General features: G+C 41.9%; 1 protein-coding gene across 2 annotated transcripts in view; it reads right to left on the reverse strand.

Annotated features, from left to right (window-relative positions):
• Positions 1-960: 960 nt before the first annotated feature.
• Positions 961-24,664, reverse strand: part of LOC110990289 (uncharacterized) — a 59,253-nt gene continuing 35,549 nt past the window's right edge. For both annotated transcript variants that reach the window (XM_087133286.1, XM_087133287.1), the window contains 21 exons: positions 23,876-24,610; positions 22,950-23,117; positions 22,418-22,579; positions 20,990-21,151; positions 20,222-20,431; positions 18,870-19,562; positions 18,195-18,425; positions 14,485-15,353; positions 13,520-13,667; positions 13,109-13,229; positions 12,861-12,994; positions 12,224-12,455; positions 10,907-11,097; positions 10,220-10,417; positions 9,250-9,489; positions 8,706-8,876; positions 6,612-6,815; positions 5,371-5,555; positions 4,106-4,244; positions 3,028-3,231; positions 961-2,231 (listed from right to left, as the gene is read on the reverse strand). In XM_087133286.1, coding sequence (XP_086989412.1) covers positions 2,062-2,231; positions 3,028-3,231; positions 4,106-4,244; positions 5,371-5,555; positions 6,612-6,815; positions 8,706-8,876; positions 9,250-9,489; positions 10,220-10,417; positions 10,907-11,097; positions 12,224-12,455; positions 12,861-12,994; positions 13,109-13,229; positions 13,520-13,667; positions 14,485-15,353; positions 18,195-18,425; positions 18,870-19,562; positions 20,222-20,431; positions 20,990-21,151; positions 22,418-22,579; positions 22,950-23,117; positions 23,876-24,610 — 5,567 coding nt within the window. In that variant the 3' untranslated portion in view covers positions 961-2,061. The remainder of the gene's footprint in view (positions 2,232-3,027; positions 3,232-4,105; positions 4,245-5,370; positions 5,556-6,611; positions 6,816-8,705; positions 8,877-9,249; positions 9,490-10,219; positions 10,418-10,906; positions 11,098-12,223; positions 12,456-12,860; positions 12,995-13,108; positions 13,230-13,519; positions 13,668-14,484; positions 15,354-18,194; positions 18,426-18,869; positions 19,563-20,221; positions 20,432-20,989; positions 21,152-22,417; positions 22,580-22,949; positions 23,118-23,875; positions 24,611-24,664) is intronic.

Below are 24,664 nucleotides of genomic sequence, written 5' to 3' on the forward strand. Positions count from 1 at the left end.
ATTCCTTTGTGCATTCCTAACACGTGGTCTCGCATAAACGAAAAATGATTCCGCCCATGACTCAGCCAATCACAGGGAAGGGAATTTCTCGTAGACCAATCATGCTTCTTAGCAGGACAACAAATCGAAAATTAATCTGCATACAGGCACTGCCATTTAAAGTTTTTGTTTGATAGGGAGAAATTAGATCGTGAATTTTTACAAAACGCGATTCGTATTTCTAAATGATCTTCTTGTTCTCCTTGTAAAGTGTATCCTCCAGAAATGTTCCAGACAAGTCAGGGATGGCCTTTTCTTTTGCAGAAAATGTCACAAGGAATTAACTTTACCTGCAATTTTAACGTAGTACGAATAAAGTTTAACACACTAATGAGGCAGATTAAATAATGAGATTTAAGAAACAAGAAGATGGAGAGGAGGGGGGCAAGATGTTCTCCTTCGTTTCATAACCCCCCCCCCATACAAATACGCTTGAATTTTTCAGCATTTGGCAAATTTCAGTATACAAGTTTTTCCTGTGACTACGACTATTAACTATCAAAATCTCTTCCCTATTCTTTTTCGGTCATGTTTCTGTGCTTTATTTCCAAATGGCTGTCCCCCTTCAAAACGCTCCTTCAGAAACGGGTCCAGAATCACATTGAGGAGGCACTAAAAGGGAGGGACCAGACTTGTTTCAAGGGGCATTGATTGGATTTCCTTTAATGTAACATTTTCTGGCCTTTTTGAAGGGTGATGCTACATATCGGAACTTTTTACATTTATTTAGAAAAAAGGGAAATGAAATAGACCAACACACCCCAAAAACACTTTTCACAAATTATGTTTCCGAAAAATTGCCCTTTTTTGGTAGTAAGAGTGGCCTTCAATACCCATCAGCCCCAACCCTTGGATCCCCCATCCTTTAATACAGTCACTTATCTCGACCATAAAATCCAAATGAAACACACTGCCACATAATAAAAGCACATGCCAACGCAACTAGCATTTAATTCATCCCTTAAAGTTTTCTTCTGAGTATATAAACAGCCATTTCTTATTAATAAAACAAATGAGGGTAATTCCAGAAATTAGGGGTCCATTTCTTCGTGTCCCTGTCACATCTGACACATGATTTTGTAAGTTCGGAACACATTTTCTAATTTCCAAGAGTGATGAATTAATGCAAATTACCTGCCAAAAAATAGTAATAGTTTGAAATCAATTCCGGTGATATTTCCATGTCAAAGCAAAAGGTATCCACTGCAAAAGCAGACTACTTGGAACTGTGGTACAACAGAAATCTCCATGTCGAAGTTTATTGTAATGCTTCAGGTTAGCACCTGTTCAGATCCATTACTTGCATATACTGATGGGCAAGTGTCACAACCATTTTCACTTTGTTCTTATCAGTGTGGAAAATGAAGAAATTTTGAGAAATAAAGAGGAATGAGGAAATTACCTTTAAATGTGCAGCAATCATGAAATATAAAGGACACTTTTTCCCACCAGATTGTATACTCACTTTGAACCAAAAAACCTGGTACGCTGATGATTTTGTAGCCTGAATGCGACCACATTCCTTTCTGTCAGAAATTCTGGGTAATAGTCATTCGGGGAGGCCTCTGGTGCCTGATTTTTGCACAGCAAATAACAGGCATTAAGTACTACTGCTGCAAACTTTGTCAACTTGAATATGTACTTGAATACTTTCACCATTTCAAAGTCTGAGTAAATTTGAAAATACAATTCAACATTTTTTAACAGTTAGCTTAAAAAAGTGAATTGTAGAATTCATCAATATAAATTGGTTTCAAGTTAGTAGACACTGAGACAATCCTCAAACTCTCTTTTCTGTAAATTTAAATTTGGTCAAAGACTCCCCTTCATCCAACAAAGAAAGTTCAACAATCGAACTTTAAACTTTCTCTTCCATTCCTTTAAAGTGTGCTTAAATTTCCCAGGAAGCAAAATGTACGTCTACATCTACATTACAATTGTCTTCAGTCAGTGTAAATGATCACTTTTCCTGTTAATTAAAAAACACGATCACTACCAAATATCTGACTTCTCAGTTAGGGACTACAGAGTGGTGACTTCACAATCTTCTTCCCCTCTAGCACCAGGGCCAACGGTGGTATGTCCACGTGGACAGGCTTGGCAGTAGGTGCTGCCCTCTTGTGATTGGTACATGCCAGGTGGGCAGGCGTAACAAGCCTCTTGGTAGTGATACCAGCCTGACTCACAGGGAACTGAGCAGAGAAGATAGGGAATTGGTATAGGGATTATTGTAGAAGGTTTTTGTTCCTACAATGTCAGTGTGGATCAGCCAAAGGTAGATACACTCTATCCAAGGAACACTTTGAATGAAAGTTTGTAAACACACACAGCTGCAAAAATGACACAATATTGGTAAAGATTATTCTCTGGTAATTATAACCACTCAACGCTTCATCATATGAAATCCGTGATTCGTATAAAGACTCAACAGATTATCACCACCATGCACATTCAAGAACTGGGATTATGCTGTGCATTAATTACACACAGTCAACAGTTAGCCACCGTTCTTGAACACTTCATTCTGGATGACACGTCATGTATCAGGTGAAATGTACTTGCTCCCATGCTAGAGTGATTCTCACTGCGTTTGTACATACACAGAGGCTTAATCTAATGCATGGAGATATTGAGCATGTGTGGAGCTCTAAAGTAACCATGGACCACAGCTAGGTGTCATAGCAAATATCACTTCATCACATTGTCTCAGAGTTTTCAATAAGCAATGGCACAGAAAGAAATCTCACACATACATTGAACAAATGATTTGGGTCTCTTGTTTTCAATAGTCAACATTTTTGCCGAAAATATAATACTGTGGTTGGGACAGGTTTCTTTTGCAATAACATTGTCAGCAAGTGGTAAAAAAAGAAAATGTCAATACCAAACCAAATTTGCCAATTAACGCAAACAGTCCTTAATCTGTCACCTGTTGGAGAAACGACGACAGTTAGGCAGAAGACAGCCATTGCAACAACAAGTGCTTACCACATCGTGCATCCTCTGGGCTCATGCGCACCGAGCCGTGGGGACAGACTTGCATGCCATAGGTCTGGGTCTTCTGAGAGTCAATATCGTAAACCTGGCTGTCAATGTTCACAGCAAACTGCTCCGACAGGGACTGATTGATCAGAAGAAGTGCTGCATCTTGCAGTGCACTGACTGCCTCCAAAGTGCTGTTGTGGCTGGTCACTGGATAAGTTGTACGGAGAGAGAGGACAGACGTTAGACCTTTCTTCCATTACCATAAAAGTTTTCACAGGGTGTTTAGTTAGAATCTGGCCACTCTATCCTCAGTCACTATACTAATAGATGTTCTGAATTTGTATCACAGGTGTGCTTCAGGATGACTGCAAGTGATCTTAAAAACTCAGCCAGTGACAAGAACTAGAAGCCATTACCAGCATGCAGAAGGTACATGCACATCTCTTCCACCACTAGGGAGCCATAACTTGCCAAAGTACAGCACACCTCCTGTTTATTATGTCCATATTTATGTAATGCCACAGCAGAAATGTTATCTCCTTGGATTAGTGTTGTGTAGATGAAGCATTGACAAGCATGCTGGTTGGTTGCTAGCCATTTCTTTGGAGTCAATTCATTTACCACTCCACCGTAAGTAATTGTAAGCTACTCACAGTCATCCGGTTTCCAAACAGATTTTAGAACAGAATAAAGATGGATTCTACATCAGCAAAAAGACCTAATGAATGGGCTTTACAAAGCCATGTAGTCTCAAATTTGATTTTCAGAAAGATGACTAGGTACTTTATGGTTTAAATCGATTAGATAAACTGAGAATAGTCTTTAGCATCTCATTAATTCTTCATTAAAATGATGTCATCAAACTTTTAGTGAGGAGGGCTACTGTAGTTTCAAACAGCCTGAGCTGCTGTCTCTTCTCGTTATCACCTTCCCTGAGGATTGTTCCTTATAATTGACTATACTAGATGACAATGTAACCTTGGATTTGTTACAGTTATTAACTCAATCAAACTAAATGTGTCTTGACCATGGCCAGGGTTTGACTATGCTACACTGATGGGATCAGCCATCATTCTCTCACCTTGTTCACTGGTCAGGTTCTGTTGGTCAGGGACATGGATATCACGTTCCAGTCTGATGGTAATTTGGATCGGCTCAACTGATCGGTGGTGCCGTCTGTGGGTCTGGTCTGCTGGACTCTGGGTGCTGCAGCCACTGACCTGAGGTATGATAAGGGATCATGTGAGGTACACAAGTGGTCTTCAGTAAGGTTTTGTAATCATCAGCTCAGGCTGTGTGCAGATCAACTGGCTGTGGCTAAATGTAAAACACACCTCACTCAGCCCAGGCTGTGTCTGGATCAACTCGCTAAGGCTCAGAGTAACAAAACATCAGCCGGCTGTGGCTAGGAGTAATGAATACATCAATGAGAAGTGGCTGCAGCCGCTATCCAATGGCTGTCAGTGGTAAAGGTGTTTTTCTCAGCTAAAGCAATTTTTTTTTCGGGGATGCAGTCTCAATAAAATGCATTTGGCACAACTGGCAAGGTAAGACATCAGGAATGCATAAGATCAAAGGCACAGTCGATCAAACTGCAGTTTTCCAAAAAAGTAAGTGATGCAATTTTTGTGAAAAGCATACTTGGTTTGAAGATGTTTGTGGGACTACACTCCCAGTGAAATCATTCCTTCTTGCAAGGTGTCATTTTGAAAAAAAATGGTGCAAGAAGGCCATTTCCAATGATGCATCTAAAAACTACCCATTTTTGAAAAATTGCTAGCATGTGCAAGGGCTGACATGACACCTGATTACTAAAATTTGTCGGTTCAGAGATGACATAGTGAAGCCCCATTCAACTAAATGTGAGAACATGCCCTAGATGCTGAATTCAGGTGCAACTCAGCAACTTTTTATCTCCTATCAAAAAACCAGAATTTTGATTTTTCGGAATAGACAGTATTCACTGAGCTGAAACTTCATCAGGTTTGTTCTTCAGCATCCTTCTAGAGATTTTGAGTAATTTAGTTGCCTCAAAGGAACATAATACACGAATGACAAATGATGGACAGCACCCTTAAAGACGCTTAAATAACAAATCCACACAAGTGTTATCTCACTTGAATAAAACTACAGGAGAAAGTTTTGTGGTGCAAATTAAAAGTGTTGGTACTCTCTGAGTTTGATAATGGTATTGATGAATGAGTATGGAGGTTGAGTCCCTACTGTTGTAGGACTTGACCTTCAACTTGGTCCTATCATAATGTCCATGCCCCCTTTTTGGTCAAGATAGAAATCCCCTCACCAAGCTTGCATATCCCTTCGTTAATCTCTTGATGATTGACTTACCCAGGGAGGTCTCTCAGTACAAGAATTATCCTGTACACAGCTGAGCATCTGTACATTCGAGGTGATCTTGTCTCTGACGGTCTGATAAACGAGGTTATCTCTTGCAGGGTCGACCCCATCGCAGGTCAAGTTAGTACTGTATTCCAGGTTCATCTCCATGGCAACCTTATTTGGTGGCTTGTACTCTGCAAGAGATATGAAGTGTGCTGAAGCAACTGAGACAATGTACACTCTACGACTCTAGCTATACAGCAGGAGTGGTCCTCCATCTGTTAATACACAAACATTGTGTGGTTAGTGTAAGCTCATGGTGTAAGCCTATGTATGTACATTGCCTGGCTGCCAGAGCTTGGCAAAATTCAGATGAAATCTATGATCTGCCTAAATGGCATGCTGCATATAGAAAACTGACTTCAGTTGGATTTAAACCAGCAACCTCCAAGATACAAAACTGACTAAAGTACATCTCCAACTTCCAACCACTAGAGTACAAAACTGACTGCAGCAAGATTCAGATCTGCAATCTATAAAATCATCTGCAAGGTTTAAGCCTACAAACTCCAGAATATACTGAAGGACGATTCACACCTGTAACCTCCGGAATACAGTTGAACCTCATTAATAAGAGCACCATTAATACAAGATTCTGCTTATAACAAGGACATTTTTAGGTCCAAATCCTTGTTTTTCATTTTTTTTTCCTGATAATACAGGGTTCCTGTTATAACAAGGTAACAAGCTAAGTCCGAAGGACCTCTTAATACAAGGTTCGACTGTACAAAAAACTATCTGAAGTTGGATTCAAACCTCCAGGTGATCTTATTTCTATTAAAGGGCAATATGAAACCTTCATATATTGTGTGGCTGGTAACCACGCCCTGAGTTACAATGCTAGCTGTGCTGAACAACAATACTTCACACTGGAAGATGACGTTCAAGGATGACTGCTAAAATATACTTTGTACCCCTGACCTACAGAAGAGGCGTATTTGGACAACATTAACCCCAAAACTGGAAGAATAAATGTTCACTGTGTTCATTGCCTCTATGAGATTACTTTTGTCTCTACGGAAATGTTAAGGCCAACAGAATGACATGAGTAGAGGGTTCATTAAAGTCACTTGGTAAATTGACAAGGCTGTCTATGCCAATGTTTGAACATATCTGAAAATTATCTCCTCTAGTTTGAAAGGGTAATTCAAATTCTAGGTTCATTGAAACTGCACTGATATCCTACTTACTTGTACACTGCGGGAGGGCCAGTCTTGGGTTGTCTTCTGTCTCATGGGACCACTTGTAGTTGGTAGATGGACTACATTGGTAGAAGGGTAGAACGGCCCGGCTGAATGAGTAGCCTTGCCAACAGGAGATGGTACAATTCTGTTCCTGGCCATCAATTTGACAGACTAGGTTTCCTCTGAAAGGGTTTGACACATTCCTACAGCCTGAAAGAGAACATGAGTGGACAATCACATGTCACATGATCAGAGCTGCGATTTTACTTCAAATTAAGATGTACTGGAATATTGGCTTGTGAAATCAGTGATGCATCTGCAGGCAGGTTCTATGGTGGAAGCCATCTCAAAAGTCTACTTGTTATCCTTCAGTCACCTGGACTCAGGAAAGAAATGTACACAGGGTCAACCAAGAAGACAGATAATAGACATTGACTGAATACCACCTTGGACAGGGTCCTATATCTGGCCCGCATTGAAAAGACAAGAGCAGCACACTGTGCTAGTTTCAGGACCAAAAGAAACTCATGCCACACCGCGCAATCTAGGCTCTTTTTACAAGGCGGCAGGCCTGGCTGAAATACTCGGGCAGATTAGAGTAGCCACCAGACAGTCACTGGATGCAGTTTAGGCATTCAGGTAAAAAATAAAAATTTTTGAAGACTGTTGAAAACTGAAAATATTGAAAAATCACCCGTATGTAGGCACTGCATTTTCAAATGGCACCCTGCAGGAAGTGCAACTATAGGTTGCACTACCAATGTCAAACTTAATTGCCTTAGTCATGTCGACCTCCCCAGCACCCCTTTAATTACAGGTTACGTTTCCAAATTGTTTCTGATATGATGGAATATTTATGCGTGAAAACATTGCAATGATAAATCCCTCTACCGCACAAGTCTGAATAACACACTCTCAGTCAAGTACAGACATTAACACAAGAGAATTAACGTTGTCGAGATATACTCAAAATTCCTTGCATGGTAAGCTACGTCAGGGTGAATATGAGATATACTCTTAAATTCCTTGCATGGTAAGCTACGTCAGGGTGAATATGAGATATACTCTAAATTCCTTGCATGGTAAGCTACGTCAGGGTGAATATGAGATATACTCTAAATTCCTTGCATGGTAAGCTACGTCAGGGTGAATATGAGATATACTCTAAATTCCTTGCATGGTAAGCTACGTCAGGGTGAATATGAGATATACTCTAAATTCCTTGCATGGTAAGCTACGTCAGGGTGAATATGAGATATACTCTAAATTCCTTGCATGGTAAGCTACGTCAGGGTGAATATGAGATATACTCTAAATTCCTTGCATGGTAAGCTACGTCAGGGTGAATATGAGATATACTCTAAATTCCTTGCATGGTAAGCTACGTCAGGGTGAATATGAGATATACTCTAAATTCCTTGCATGGTAAGCTACGTCAGGGTGAATATGAGATATACTCTAAATTCCTTGCATGGTAAGCTACGTCAGGGTGAATATGAGATATACTCTAAATTCCTTGCATGGTAAGCTACGTCAGGGTGAATATGAGATATACTCTAAATTCCTTGCATGGTAAGCTACGTCAGGGTGAATATAAGATATACTCTAAATTCCTTGCATGGTAAGCTACGTCAGGGTGAATATGAGATATACTCTAAATTCCTTGCATGGTAAGCTACGTCAGGGTGAATATGGACAAGAAAAACGGGAGAAAAATGAACCTTCGTGAGGAGTAAAGCACAAAACCCTGTGCACCAGCTGTCATGCTTCAGACACAGGGTCTAGAAAATAAATATCAGAAAGCTTCTCTTCCCGATTGTGGATGTAACAGTGGGACCATTCCACTGGGAACATGCATTCCCAACGGAACGCTGCCTGGGACGGTCTGAAACATCACGGACACGTTCAGATGGAACGCCAGCGTTCCAGTGGGAACGGTCCAACAGAACAGGAATGTTCCAGATTTTTGAGATGCCCCCTAAGGCAGATGTTAACCGCATTTACCTGAGCTGGATCCTAAATTATACAGGTGGGTCCTTAATTATTGGATGTACACATGGATCAAAGGCCTACAATAAGGTGGATGTTGACTGCACTTACTTAGACAGGCTCCTGTATTACATTGTTGACTCTCACTGGTAGGACCTACACAGGTGCTACCTCCATAGGCTGGGCGGGGGTTGGTGCAGGACCGGCGACGGGTCTGGGTACCACCTTCACAGGACCGGCTACACTCACTCCATTCAGTCCACTCACTCCATCCTCCATCAACTTGTGGTGGATAAAACAGACATTAAATCTTTCATGTTGAGTTAGGAAAACAGGAGAAAGGTGGTCTCTTCATATGGTTTGGGTGCATCGGAGTAAGATATTCAAATCTACAAAAAATCAGCCTTGGAACATGTACGTGGACCTTAACAAGCCGAAGTGATTCACACCCTGCTCAGGGAATAGACCTGGATAGCATAGCACTATTCACATTATTTATATGTGCAGGTGACAATTCATTTTCCCAATGCACTGTAACAAACTGCACACTCATTGACAAAGACTTCAGAAGGACCCATCTCCTGCTACACTAACTTTCCTAGTGATGCTACTGCTCATTTTGGAAGATCAGTTTTCCCTCTAATTGCCAACTTACCTCTTCTCAGCTCACAGACTTGTCCCGAGAACCCCAGTGGGCACTGACAGGTGAAATTACCTATCCCATCCACGCAGGTTCCTCCATTGTCACAAGGGCTGGAGTCTGTTCCACAATCGTCAATGTTTGTCTGACAGCGTTGGCCAGTGAAGCCCAGGGGACATTGGCAGATAAACTGATTGACATCATCAATGCAGGTACTGCCTGAAGCACAAGGGTTGCTGGCACAGTCATCCACCACTGGACAAACAGAAAGTTCAAAATGTCCCATTACTCTTAGTCATTCTAACTATTTGCTAATAGCGACATGTACTTAGGGCCAAAAATCTAACCTTCTGAAAAAGGCAAGATATCAGCCAGCTTTTTACACACAGTCATATGCCACAAATACTCACTTTGGAGACCCATTTGCACAACGTTTTTACCGTATTTCCCACTGGGATCTGATAATTTGGCACACTCCAAGGCCCAGTTAAGGAGCAATATTAAGCAACAGACTGTGTACAGAGGTCAGGTTCAAGTTCAACACACAGTCTACCTCCACAGACTTACTTGATGTTATGTGTGTACACTGCTAATGGGGGAAGAGTTGAGTATACTTGTCCACTATCGTAAGCTAAAAGAAGAATTGGTATTTGAATCTGTCAGCTGCTCCTTGGAATACGGATTGCTGGATCATGTTCACACAGTCTCCAGTAGGAAGTGATGATATTGAACCAACTGAATGGTTTGTCATGACGGACTGTGTCAACAAGTTCTCTACTTTTCCTAGCAACTGCTTCAAATTATTTATGTAAATTTTTCCCCCCAAGTAATACGCCAATAATAAATGTATGATTCATTTCTTCCTCGAAAAAAATTCCAACAAGGTTGTGCATGATTAATTTTAAACCAAATGAAACAGTTGAGCCATCCAACATAGTAATGAAAAGAACAACTGTTTATAAACTGAACAGATCCAAGTCCTTACAGTCACACTTTGACGGAGTCACAATTTGGATTTGTCCCATGAAGACGGTGTCCATGAAGTCAGCTGCTGCGATGACACTGCCAGGGGCAACAAAGCCGCAGGTCTGAGCATGCTGTTGAACAACGGAAGTGTTCAGCGCCGTATCCCACAGGTTGACGCTACTCAGGGAACCAGTGAAACCTTGCGACTGGGTATCGTCTGCCAATGAGAGAAACAAATCATCACAGAACTCCAAGCAGTCGTCTGTCAAACTTGGTGACATATTTGGGGAATCTGTCACACATAGTCAACAAACCTAAACTGAAAATCGGTCACTTGGTTATACATCAAAGGAAATTAAGTTTGCACCCCTTCCCTTTTGCAGCTTATTGACATCATGAAATTTGCTCCATGTTCTTAAACCAGAGGAGTGCCTCCCTTTTGGCTAGTCACTCCACCTTAGTGGTCAAAGAGATATTGTAAAACCTACACACAAGTTTAGTACCACCTTCATAAAGACTTCAAAACCTGGTTTCTAGATGAGTATACATTTTGAAATAAGGACGATCTGAGGTATTCTTTGAAAACAAGTGACTGAAACAATACTCCACTATGGCGTCCCTGAGAGGACTTGAACTAGAAAGAAAAACAAACCAATTAGAAGTAGGCATCCACTTAATGCCAAACTAAATGTCAAACAATGCTCACTAGAGTTACGTAACTCTCCCAGAGTAAACTCCCCTCCACTGTGGATCCTGGCACCAGATCTCATCGATGTGTGTATCAGTCTCAGCTGCCCATCTCGGTAGATCTTGAGCATGCCACCGTGCTCATCCCATGAGATGGCCAAATGATGCCAATGGTCGTCATTCACAGAGACGGAGGAGAAAAAGTGATACCTGAGCCACAAAGACAAAACACACGGCACAGAATGCTAAGTCCTCTACACACTAAGCACCACAGGAATCCTTGATAGTATGTATAAATACTGAAACAATGGGCTGGAAACTTGCCATTCAAACCTGCTTCCACTTTGCACAGGTCTCCGCACCACATTTTGATGTTTTGAAAAGCTCAATACAGAGTGACTTTGGGAAATGAGCACAATACCTTACAGCTGCTTCCAACTCTTAGAATGTTGACCCAAGTTAGGGAAAATTTTCAACGTTGGCTAACTTAGGGCTCGGTGTTGAGTCCTGGTTTTAGGGAAGGTCTTCTCGGTAGTAAATACCATGGAAAAGTCACCTTGGTGTGTAAGCTTATGACATTGGAGAGAATTTCCGACATTTTGGATATTCATCCCTGAATCTTTGATGGATACTAGATAGTACAAAACTGGACCTCCAACAGTTTGGAGTTTTGTCACTCAGATGAAAATCCCACATGAAAATTACAAGCACAAACATGTGACAAAATGCTTTGCAATAACACAATAATACTTTGATTTCAGTGGCGACAGTGTTCAATATCACATCACATTGGTCAGTCATTCTTGTGGTGGCACAGGGTGGGGCCTTTAAACATGGTTTTAAAAACTTGCTTCTTTTCAGTTTTTTGAGTATTCCTTAGTCAGGTTGGTATGGTAGTTCTTTCTTCGCCTTCCACCTCTGCGGTCCGGGTTCGGTTCCTGGATCGGTCCACATGTGGATTGGGTTTTCAGGCCCTACCTGATTTTGTGGGCTTTACCCAGAATATTCCTCTGGGGTTTTCCTGCCACCTCTAAAATTGTTATTACTTCTCATTGTCTCCTCTCTACGGGTTTCTTCAGGCTTGCAAGCTGCAGTGCCAAGGGTACTTATGATGAATCCTTGGTGTCATTACCAGAAATAAATACTAATAATAATGATATCAGCATCCATGGGTACCTTACTATTAAGAAAGTGCAGATCTGGTTCCACTACAACCTGTCACAACATGTCCCTAGATCACAGCAGTTGTGTGCGATGAACCCTAACGGAGTAGTCTCCAGGAACATCATGACACTCCCTCAAAGGAGGAAGGGGGGAACAGATGAGAGGAACTCACCCTTGAATGTAGACCCGCAATGCTCCAGGATTGCTGATGGCAAACTGTGCATCATCCAGTGTCTGCCCAGAGCTCTGGGTTGTGTAAGCCAGGATGAGTCCATCAGCTATAGCTGTGCGAATCCACATCATTATGGTAAATGCATGCAGTGGTTCACCAATGGCACGAGGTAGAGTGATGTACTGACTTGGATGACTGCCTCGGAACACCATGTCAAAATTGGACTGTGCCTCTGAGATGAAAAAAATGCATGACATCTGCAGTATGAGCATAACCATGCCTCAGTTATCACTGCAGAATAACAGACTGGCCATTAATGACAAGTTACGCTGATGGCAACATGGTGGCCCATTCAGTTCATACCAAACAGATTTCTTGCTCGAAATCCTCACAAATACTCAATATTTTGGCACTTCAATCTCATTAGCAATAAGAAGCAATTTATTGTACATCTGTCCATGCTGAAGAAATCCTGAAATGTCAAAGAGTTGAATTGGATGAATTGTATCAATGAAGGGGTTTGTTAACAATTTATACCTGGTAATTTATTCTTTCTTTGTTGGGGCACCATGGTATTTAAAGCTGACCTATTTTCAGTTTATCGTAATTGAATTAGAAACTAATGCATAAATCTTACGCTGGCTGCAATATGTGCCAACAAATCCTGGTCTGCATCTGCACAGGTATTGGTTGACACCATCAATGCACTGAGCTCCATTCTGACAAAGGTGGCTGTCACATTCATTGATATCCTGCTCACATTCAGGGCCACTGTAATCAGAAACAAACAGCAAACCAATACAATTGTCTTGCTTCACATGGACATAATGATAGTGTTGACTGTTAAGAGAGGACTTCCAATGTCTATAGATGATTTGTACTGACCTGTAGCCTGGTGGACAGTCACAGGAGTACATGTTGAGCCCATTGATGCATGTACCACCGCGCAGGCAAGGGTTGGGTGTGCAGTTATCAATAGTCGCCTCACATCGCAACCCGGTGAAACCTGGAGAGACACATCTCATACTTATTTTCAAGGCATCACAGGTGACTTGGAAGGAACAACGGACCTACACACAGAGCATTAATGCTTTGCACTTACCTGAAAGACTCTGCTACTATACAAACAGCACTGTGCCTTATTTGAAAACCCTTATTGTTTGTGATTAATTCTGTCACTGACTAAGCAATGCTAAAATCAATGGCCTTGAAAGTGGGTTGTCAGTCTTTCTTTATCAGTGAGTGAATTCCAAGATACAATTTGGTAGAGCGAAAAGAGCTGGACATGCCAAGTACCTGATTCACATATGCAGTGGTGTGTGCTGTTTCCAGAGGGCAGACATTGTGCATTGTTCTGGCATGGCTCAGCTGAGCAGATGTCTAAAGCCGTCCCACAAAACTGTCCTGTGTAGCCTGGAGCACAGCGACAGGAATAACGGTTGGCCTGTGGGTAAGGACACAAACAACCACAGGGAATGGTCAGGTCTGTGGAAAATTACACTACAGCTGGGGATCAGGCCAAAGCTCTACCTTTGAGAGAGGAGGAGGTAGGGCAAGGAATAGAAAGAAATCCAGCATTTTTGGACTTGGTGAGTGTTTGAAAGTCTGAAAAAAAGAAGTAAGCCAAAAAAAATTCAATAAGGCACACAAATCTCAATATATATTCCCTCCAATTTTTTGAGCACGCAAGGATGGGCAATTGAACCATCCCCACACTTTGTCACGGTGTGTAGCCTGGAGCACAGCGACAGGAATAACGGTTGGCCTGTGGGTAAGGACACAAACAACCACAGGGAATGGTCAGATCTGTGGAAAATGAGCTACAGCTGGGGAGTAGGACAAAATACTACCTTTGAGAGAGCAGCAGGAGATAGGCCAAGGAGCAAAGAGAAATTGAGCGTGTTTGAAGTTGATAGTGTTTGAAAATATTGAAGAAAAGAGGTAACAAACAGGCCTGTCCGAACTGCAAGCTCTTTAGTTAGTTGATGGATGATCTTCAACTGCATTTAGAGTAGATGGTATTTGAAATATCAGAGAAAGAAATGAATAATTTTAAGGTTCAGAAAAAGATCAGGAAAGTACATCCTATCTTAAATATGTAACATAAGAGTAGAAATGTTGTTCACAATACAGCATTAGAGATTGGAAGGGCGTCCTTAGCAAGTTAATAGATAAATTAAAGTAGGAGATTTCTCACAAAACACTATATTGCTTGTAACAGGCAGCCAGATTTCACAGTGAGTTGTGGGTCATGTTCTCACCTGATCAACACAGCTTGCTCCATGCAGACACAGATGGTTTTCACAGTCGTCAATATTAGTCTGGCACAGTATTCCTTCAAACCCAGCCTGACACTGACACTCAAAGCCATAGGTAGTCGGGGTGCAAGACCCACCATGCCTGCAGGGATTGGGCTGACAGTAACCAGTGTCAATTTGGCACAATGTACCTTTTGTACCGTCCTTGCACTCACAGATGAACCTGTTGATCCCATCAATGCAGACTCCTTTATTGTGACAAGGGTTACTCAGACATTCATTGATGTTGATCTCACAGTTCTGTCCTGAGAAACCAGGCAGGCACTGACAGGTGAAGGACTGTAGGTCATCGATGCAATGACCTGAGTTCAGGCAAGGGTCACCTACACAGTCGTCTTCATTAATCTCACATTGCTCACCAACCCATCCATCTGGACAGTCACAGATATAACCATTCACCACATCACGGCATGTACCACCATTGGCACAGGGATGAGACTGGCATTCATTGATATCAATGTCACACCTACGGCCAGAGAAACCAGCAGTACAAAAGCACTGGTAGGAGTTGATCCCATCCACACACTGGCCTTTGTCACAAGCCCCAGGTACACAGTCATCCTTGTTGATTTCACAGTAAGTTCCATTGAACCCATCAGCACACTCACACCAGTATCCATTGATCTGATCCACACAGGTCCCACCATTGAAGCAGGGAAGTGACACACACTCGTTGATATCAATCTCACACAGAGTACCAGTGAAACCTTCCAAGCACTGGCAGGTGAAGGCGTTGACCCCATCTATGCAGATGGCTCCGTTGGCACAGGGAAGAGAGGTGCAGTCATCAAAATCAATCTCACAATGCTCTCCTGGTGGGTAGAAAATAACAGAAATAAGGAACATGCCAGGGTAATTCTTTTTATCACCAAGTACATGATAAATAATTTATGCTCGGCAAAGGCAGTATTCTCAGTAGAGTTCTTGCTTCGAGAAGTACCTCCTTTAATACCTTGGCTTGGTGGAAGTATTTTCTTCACTTGGTTAAGTATGATGACCCCACTTGGCTTGAGCCCGGCAGACCACGGCACACTACCATATTTGGTAACGTTTCTATTCAGGGTCCAAAATTTTGGAATACCTCAAGTAATAATCTTAAATCAGTTAAAAGTTTGTCGGTCTTTAAGAAACAACTCAAAGCTTGGTTTATAGACAAATACAGATTAGAGTGATTTAAATGATTTTCATATAACTTCACTGCAACGGTAATTATTTCTTAATGTGCTTGTTGGCCTCTTGTTGACGTCTTGTCCTGTCGTCAGGTTTGCCTTGTCTCCTTTTGTGTGTTGTATTAATTTGTCAACTTAAATATTGTGTACTTCTTTTGTCATAAAAATCATGTAAATGTAATTAGTACAATCTATATGAACACAATTCCAAGGGGGTCTCCAGTTTACGAGCCCTGCTTTTTGGAGACCTCCTCCACTTATTATTGATTACTTCAAAGTGTCAATGGATTCGCTGTTTTGACTTGTATAAGTGGAAATAAAATGAACTGAACTGAAAGTGAAGGAGAGCTACTGAGAAATGTGCATATTCAAGACAAACGTCTCATAGCCAATGATATCATTGTATAGCCACATAAAGCCTGCATGCAAGGTGGGTTAATTGGTTTTAGTGACATTTTCACCATGCTTTCACTTAGGGCTGTGTCAAATATCCAAATATTTGAAACTTTGATCGATTATCAAATATTTGATTCTCATTTTTCGTATTCAAAAATTCAAATGCAAAATTCGTTAAAAAGAAGAGAGACTTTTCATTTTTAAAAGAGAGAAAAATCGCACTATGGTGGCTTATTTTAAGCAGATTCCAGACACTTGAAGGCAGCTGATATGCCCAACAGTCCAATATAGAATCCATCGTAGAATACGGAAATAACTTTTAAACCCCCACAATGTGAATGTGCCAAGACAAGATTCTTTGTAATAATAAGGGAATAAATATCGGCCAAGCACATATTTATTCCCATTCATAAATACCTTTTGATTCAGAGAGTCACAAGAAGTCAACATATGATGGATTTCCAATGATTTTGTTACAAAATTTTACTTTCATTTTCCCGAACAACCCCGACCATTTTATGGTATAACCCTTTTGAAAGTTGTCCAAAAGGATATTTTTAAACAAACTAGGTGCGCACATGGCATGTTTCGCACACGCAGACTCCTGACCAATCAGACTCAGTTAAACTGTCTCGTATCCATGTGCCAGTGTGTGATTTACGCAGCGGGCATATATATATCACTTCTCGGCAGGCATTATCAAATACACGGTCACATCACACGTTTCGACCAACTGGAATAGAAAAACTGTCCCAGGTACCTTCCCCAGTCAGCCATTGCTTCAGCCTGTACGCACTACATGTACAGTACATGGTCATTGCACGCACTTGGCCCAGCAGCTCGCATAACCCTTATAAGGTGCACTCGGGTATTTATGAATGATGTAATATAATAGTCTTTAATTCAAGACTGAATGGGCTCAGCACGCTAACCGGTGCAGCAAGCACAAATCAACTCATCTGAGATGTGTGTTCAGACAGTTCACTGCGCCGTGCACCACTTGATAAGCGTGACGCTGCTGGAATTCCGATCGTTTCGACGATCACGCAGGCATGCAAGCTGTTTCAAAAGAAATGAAATCTTTACTACATTGTAGTTGGAGATAATCCTCAAAGTGAGAAGTTACATGTACATGTATTACAGTGAATATAATATACCATTGTGTAGGTTACTGCGAATGATTTTGTACATGGTTTGTTAATCAACAATCTGCCGGCCAATGCAACCGAATGTTCGATCAAATTGAAGGTCGAATATTTCAATAATCAAGAATTCTAATTGACTCTACTCGAATTGAGCCCTACTTTCACTTTGATGACAGCCAGAGAGAGAGCGTTATATGGTTTGGTAGGATTCTTCACCAATTTGTTTGCCTCCTTTTCCCCTCTTCCCCTGCTTTAATTTCTTCCTTTTTTGTTTGACACACGTACAGGGCAGGCAGCCATTACCCCCCTTTTATGAATGTTAAAGAGATATTTTGTTCAATGTTGAATTTTTAATATTCAGCCGTAATCGTGAAATGTATTCTTCAGATGGCACAGTTGCAGAAGCGTTCGCAAGAATCTTGCTAGTTTTTTTACCGAATTGTTACATTGGTGGATATGCAATTATTCAGTGTGTATCATGTTTGTCTATTGTAGCTTTCAGCCTATTCTGTAAAGGGGTCTGGTATGGTCCCCAATTGGAAATTGAAATGACTGATTTGACCAACCTTTGTTATTTGGCAAAATGGTAAACTGATGAATGGTTGAAAAAGGGATTCAAACTGCATGTGGCTGTGGTCTAAACTCAATTGCTTTTGTAATAAATACAGTGCACATTCATTGAGTATGAGTATAAATGAAGGTTACTGAACCAGGAAGTAAGATATATTTAAGATATTCTTGGGATTATTCTTTTCCCTTTTAAAAGTGACATGATATCCTTGAAAGGATTACTGAGTCACTTTTGTATTACATTTAATTGAATCGTGTCTTGAATCCCAGGTTTCCTTAATGACACAGTATAAATGGGAATTGCCATACTTTGATCTCACTGTTATAATTTTTAATTCTTGGTAACAATGAAGTCCTTGTCTCTTGCACTCACCTACAAATCCAGCCACACAGAGACAGACTTGGTCCATAGAGGGCGGTGCACAGCTGCCACCATTCAAGCAAGTCTCTCCTTCATAGCAGACATCCACCTGGATCTCACAGTCTCTGCCCGACAGTCCAGCAGGGCAGACACAGTAATAATCCTCACCTTCAGCCTCACACACGGCGTTGTGATGACAAGGGTTGGGGTTGCAGAGGTCCGTGTGTCCCTCACAGCGAGGCCCTGAAATCAACAGAGACAAGTCAGTGAAACAATGGTTGGTAGTTGGTAGATATCCCCCCTTCCATGTTGGTCTTATGTTGATGCTAAGACTGCAGTGTCCTGGAGTCTACTCCATGGCAATCAAGGAAAATATTGCAGCAATACAGTTTGATTGAAGCTTGTTGGCAGAATTGATGGGGTCTACTGAATTCTAAGCTTTTGAAGTGCGTTTATGTAATTGACAAAGGACTTATTAAGCATTGTCTAAAACAAATAACGAATGTTTCACATTTATGCAATGGAGAAAATAGGCCTAAATATTTGTACAGCAACATATGCTTCACCCATCAAACAAGAATCAAAGAATAGAGTCTACAAACAGATGCTCAATGATGTTGCCAATCAAAACACGACACATTAAAGTGGCAGTTTGGCAGTTTAAGGTAACACAGAAAGAATACTTACCCTCAAAACCCTCCAGACAGATACATTCAAAGCTGTTGACACCATCAATGCAGCTACCTCCGTTAGAACACGGTTCACTGGCACACTCATTCATGTTAGTCTCACAGTCTGGTCCGATGAATCCTGTCAAGCATTCACACTGGTATCCTGTCTCCTCTGTGGATGTCTCTGTACATACACCATCATTCTCACACGGATGGTAGTCACATGGGCTCAGTAATTCATTACAGTGGGCCCCACCATAACCATGGGGACAGGCACACCGATACCGATCATCCAATTCCTGGCAGGTAGCACCATCAGCACAAGGGTTGCTAGCACAAATATCAATGTCAATCTCACAGTATTGACCAGAGTAGCCTGTGCTACACACACAGTGATAAGCACCGTCGCCATCAACACAAGTACCATGGTGTTGGCAGGGGTTGGACTTACACTCATCAATGTTAGTCTCACAGTTTTCTCCGATGAAGCCGGCAGCACACTCACAGAAGTAATCTCCCTCCACATTATGGCAAGATCCATTATGCTGACAGGGATGCATCAAACACTCATCAATGTCTTCCTCACAGGTGACACCAGTGAATCCAACATCACATGTACATGTGAATCCACTAGTCTGGTTGCTACATGTACCACCATTCTCACAAGGGTCATTCAAGCAGAAATCAATGGTCATAGAGCAATCATCACCTGGTAGACAAAGAGAAATAACAGCCATATCTTCTATTATTGTACAGTATGCAATGGACAGCCTGTGCTAGAAGGCAACGTCATTCACTGTGCCCCTGTAGTAGTTTGTGATGAACCCTGACAATGCAACCTAACAGACAGCACATTCAACCTATCAGCCCTGAGTGGGACCAAGAGACTCTGAGGGCACACTTCTCACAAACGACTATGAAATGCATGCGTTACAGTCGCGTCTCTATCTACAAAATGAAAACTCCCAACCAACATGGCTCTTTTCAACCAATGAGGGGGTGCTTCTGCTCAAGGTGGATATAGTCTGTGTGTCTTTGTAGGTGTGTGGTCTCTGTTGGATTTGTGTCCACCTAGAACCTATATATTTAAAATCAAGTATTTTCAGTTCAGCTGAGTTGTGTATAAAACACAGAATCAAGAACGCCTCATTGACAGTAATACAGAACAGTTGCAATTCCATGCATCTGAACTGGCCACTGAAAACCTTGCTTTCCTTCTGGCTTTTCTCTTATAATTTTGACATTTCATTTGGTAAAGTCATAAGAAATGATCTTCTTGGCAGATTTGTACCACACCCTACAAAGTTGTTACAGTAACTAAGAGAAATGACGCACATTCTCTTTTCAATCCATCTCTCATTCCATTACCTTGGTATCCTGCCGCACAGGTGCAGCTGAACCCATTAAGTTCATCCACACAGGTCCCTCCATTGAAACAAGAATCTTGTTGGCAGTCAATCACATCAGTCTGACAGTGTTCTCCAGTCAGACCTGCTGGGCATTCACAGAGGAAGGACTCTAGTTGCTCCATGCAGGTTCCACCATTCAGACAGGAAGTAGCGGAGCAGAAGGTTTGCACTAAGAAGCCAGGGAAATCAAGACACATGATGTTTAACACATTTAGAAACTGACAAGCAAGTGGAAAGAATTCGTCTGAGTTTAGGCACAAATGAGACAGTTTTGAGCCCTCAATCACTTCACTCTCTGCATGGCTTAATTATGAATTTCTACACAGCAACAAGGTCAAAGTTTCCCTTGGCACTTCCCAATTAGAGAGAGAAAGCAGTAAATATTTCAGAATTACCAGCTCTTAATTACGCAATTGTTTTTTGTGTTTCTATTCTGCTTTTGTGTGTGAACTTTGATATATTTTGTAATATTTTTAAAAATCACAAAAAGAAAAAAATTGCATTTGATGTGGGCAGTAAGGCTTTACATAAGTGAATATATCCCTTAAAAATGAGCACTGGTTTGAGTTGAAGACTGCAATCAACGTGTGCAGGTCCATACTATCAAGTATTGGACTCATAGAAACCAGAACTCACTTTGCCAATGTGGGTTTGTCATTACAACCCATGATCAGCTCTTTTCCTATTTTTCTTTTCTCTTTTCAACTCTTCAGTGTGATCGACTTACCAGAACACATGCTCAGATCCGTGGCTCCAGTGACCTGCGTTATGTGTCTATCAGGGCATGGCTGACATGAACTCTGACCTTGGTTAGGCTGGTAGCTATGGTGTTGGCAAGGAGTGCATGGCTGTACACCAGATGCAGAGAATGACCCAGCTGGACACACGTCTAGATGAAGTCAAACATGAAAGCAAAACATAAGATTAACTCCAAGATTCTCCATTCATAATTCTAAGTTTTTATCAGTTCATAATTCTTCCACTTATCAGAGAGCTCCATGGTCTGTGATTCACTCCTTAACTTCGGACTGCAGGTACTCCCGTACACAGAGTACATCATCTCTCATCCCTGGATAGCAAACCCTGTCTACTGAGGTTGTATGTCAACATTAAAGGCAGGATGGTGCAGGGTTTATCAATGAATTATGATCTAAGGAATGACATTTTGTGTGATGCGATGATTACTTTCTTGGACAAGTAGGAGAAAACCAGGTTTACAAAGTTGCGACAGGCTACTCCGCCAGTGGAATTTTACCCTAATTAACATAAATCTTTGCGGGGAGTATGACGCAGATTGAGGCACATGTTTGCCTAGTTGCGTGGTCCGACGTAGCAGAAGCCATATGTTTGTGTGCCAAAGCCGTGCGAAGGTACTCCGCGTTTTGGGGTCTAACCTACAGTTTTTGAGCCATGCCGACGAGGTGTGTTGCTGCTGTATGCAGCAAAACAACCAAGGATGGGGCATCTCTTCACTTGTTCCCAACTGATCCCAACTTATGGAGAATTTGGATAACTAAAGTCAAGACCACCAGGGCAGAGTGGGGCGGGCCCAGTCAGTACTCGGCCCTGTGCAGTGACCCCTTCGAGCCGACTTGGATAGAAAGCGGTTTGCAGGGCTCCATGGGCATGACCACTAAGAAAATGCTCAAGAAAGATGCTGTTCCGACGCAATTCCCGTCAAACTGAAGCCTAGACTCGGCTGACGACGATGGAGATGACACGTCGGAGATATCACGTTCGACCATTTTGCAAAACCGATGCCTTCAGCGTGTGTACGTTCATGTACATGGACGTGTATACGACGTGTGCACACAGAGATATACACAGTTCTGGGGCCCTGTTGGTTCGTCGGGTGCCCAGACGTCATTTCGCATCACTGTTTTCCAGTGCCTCTGTTCGCGTCACGGAATTTAAACAACAACTGAAGCTACAAAGGGGGGGTGGGTCATTTTTGGGGGGCAAAATAAACACACAGGCAATGGAAACAAATTGTTCTCACTTTTATTTCACACTTTAAATACATAAATCGGTGTATTTATACATTAAAATGGGATATCAGAAATTTAGTCGGCATGCTGCCTTTAAGGTTCCTAGCTCTGTGCTGAAACGCATAACAACAAATGATTAGAATGCACAGTGATCATGTGATACTAACCTGCACAGTCCTCTATTCTGGTGGATCCAATGCTGGCCGTAGACTGACCGACTGGACATGGGAGACAGGACAGCGACCTAGCCTCAGTCTGGTAGGATCCTTTCTCACACCTGAAGCATGGCTCAAGTCCAGTGTTAGAAAAGTGACCACTGGGACAAACGCCTGCATTAAATATGTACGATAAAACACCAAGTGCCTATTGAGGGGGCATATTTTCAACCAGCAAAGTTCCCCTCTCTGATGGAATGCCGCTAGCTTTATACAGAGTGCATTTATTAAGAGATTGAGAAAACACTCACAAGAAGTGTTCAGATAAGTCAACATCTGTGCATTTTATGAAGATGTTTGCTCTCCACAAGATGTCAGACCTGAAGTTTTAACCAGTTATCAAGTAAGTTTTCACCAGAATGTCACAGGAAACTTCAACAGTAAAAACGACTTGTATAACATCACAGGTAAAACTAATATGCAGGGAACACTGACTAAACTAAACAAGTCAATCAGGAAAGTTTGCTGATGGCTTCCCACTCACCAAGGCAATCTGTTAGATTGGTAGACCCAATGCCAACAGTAGACGTTCCCACAGGACAAAACTTGCAGGTGAACTGGGGCTCCTGGTCCTCATCTTGATACCGACCAATAAGACACTCCTCACAGATCAGAGTGTCATTGTTGAAAAACTGACCAACTGGACAGGTAACTGGCTCAACAAAAATTGGATAAAAGAAGATCGTAAAGTTCTTCTAGTAACTACCATACATACATGTACTTTTATGATCCTGAACTTCCATCAAAGTTGCTTCTTGAATCCTACCAAGTCCACAAATGCCCATTACGTCCAGAAAAACAATTTGCAACAAAATTACCAATGAAAGCAAAATGCAAATAAATTCTATACAGGTTCTGATGGTTGCACGTCCAATGTTTTCCCAAATATTTTGAGTGTTTGTGTGCAAGGATCAATGCCACAGAAATATTGCATGCTTGGCCGTTTTTTAACATTCGTTTAATTGGACCAGTTCAGGAGAATGGACGTGGCTAGAAAAGTGAGCCATAGGCAAGGGTGTTATCAGCATCCAAGCTCCTGAGCCGAAACAGAGCAAAGCACATATTTGTTCCCAGTCACACACACCTTTTTAGTCAGACAGTCAAAAAAAGTTTAAAATTACAAAGTTTCCAACCATTTCAATTCACACTTTTACTTTAATTTCAAACACCCTCCATTCATTTTATGGCATGTTCTGGATGCCAGTAGTTGTAAACAATAGTCATCAACAGTCAATGTCTTTTCAGTGCACCTGAATTGTGCGTGCACTGTTAAAAAGCAATTGATTTATGGTCGCACCTGAACGTGCCCCAAAATTGCCCTTACATGTGTATATAATTTCAAGCCAAAGCCAGGAAATTCTGACATATAGCCACGATTTGGGTAGAATATTTAATGAAAGACTGACATACCACAGGTCAAGCTGTAGGTTGTCATGCTGTAGGTTGCCATGTATCCATGGGGACAGGATGGAGTAGGTTCCTCATACTCAAGCACAGGTTGTGGATCTATCTCCATGCCATCCACTGCAAGCTCCAAGCTGCCATTGTCTGCCAGGACTTGTATGCTGTCTACTAGATCATACAGTCTGTCATAGCCATTCCAACTTTCGTTTTTAAATTCAAGATCTGACATGGTTGAGTTTGAAGGCAGCACATACTCAAGGCTGAATGATACTGTGAAGGAGTATGACATGGCTGACCGTCGACTACGAGTCCACTCGGTATTGGGTTTTGGTCTGGGTGCGGGCAACCGGCGGCGTTGGTTGCCGTGGCGATTTGGCGGCAGCTTCCCTTTTTCTCGCATGTGGGACAGCCACTTCTGGGCATGCTCAGCAAACTCGTCTGCCTCTGTCTCTGGCAAGCTGGCATTCAGCTGATTTAAACCAGGGCCAAAGCCCAGGGCTGAATCTTGCCAGATGCTGACGTCACGACGGCGTCTTGCGGAGCCGCAGGTGACCTGTACATTGCCAACATGGCACTCGGCAGCATTTTGAGTGCAGATGGTTCTGATATCATCAGCGGTGTGGTTACCTAAAATCCAGATGAACTGCTGTCTGATCTGGGCTTGTGCATCAGAGGAAGAGCAGTCTCCACTAAAGTAATGCAGCGTAGATGGAAGATTCATTTGGCCAAATCGGCTTCTCACTGCAAGGACAGAAACCATTCTCTTATTATAACTTAGACATGGCACTCTGACCA

Source organism: Acanthaster planci, linkage group LG02 (assembly GCF_054643075.1).
Source record: "Acanthaster planci isolate LZ-2023a linkage group LG02, COTS_SCS, whole genome shotgun sequence".
NCBI lineage: Eukaryota > Metazoa > Echinodermata > Asteroidea > Valvatida > Acanthasteridae > Acanthaster > Acanthaster planci.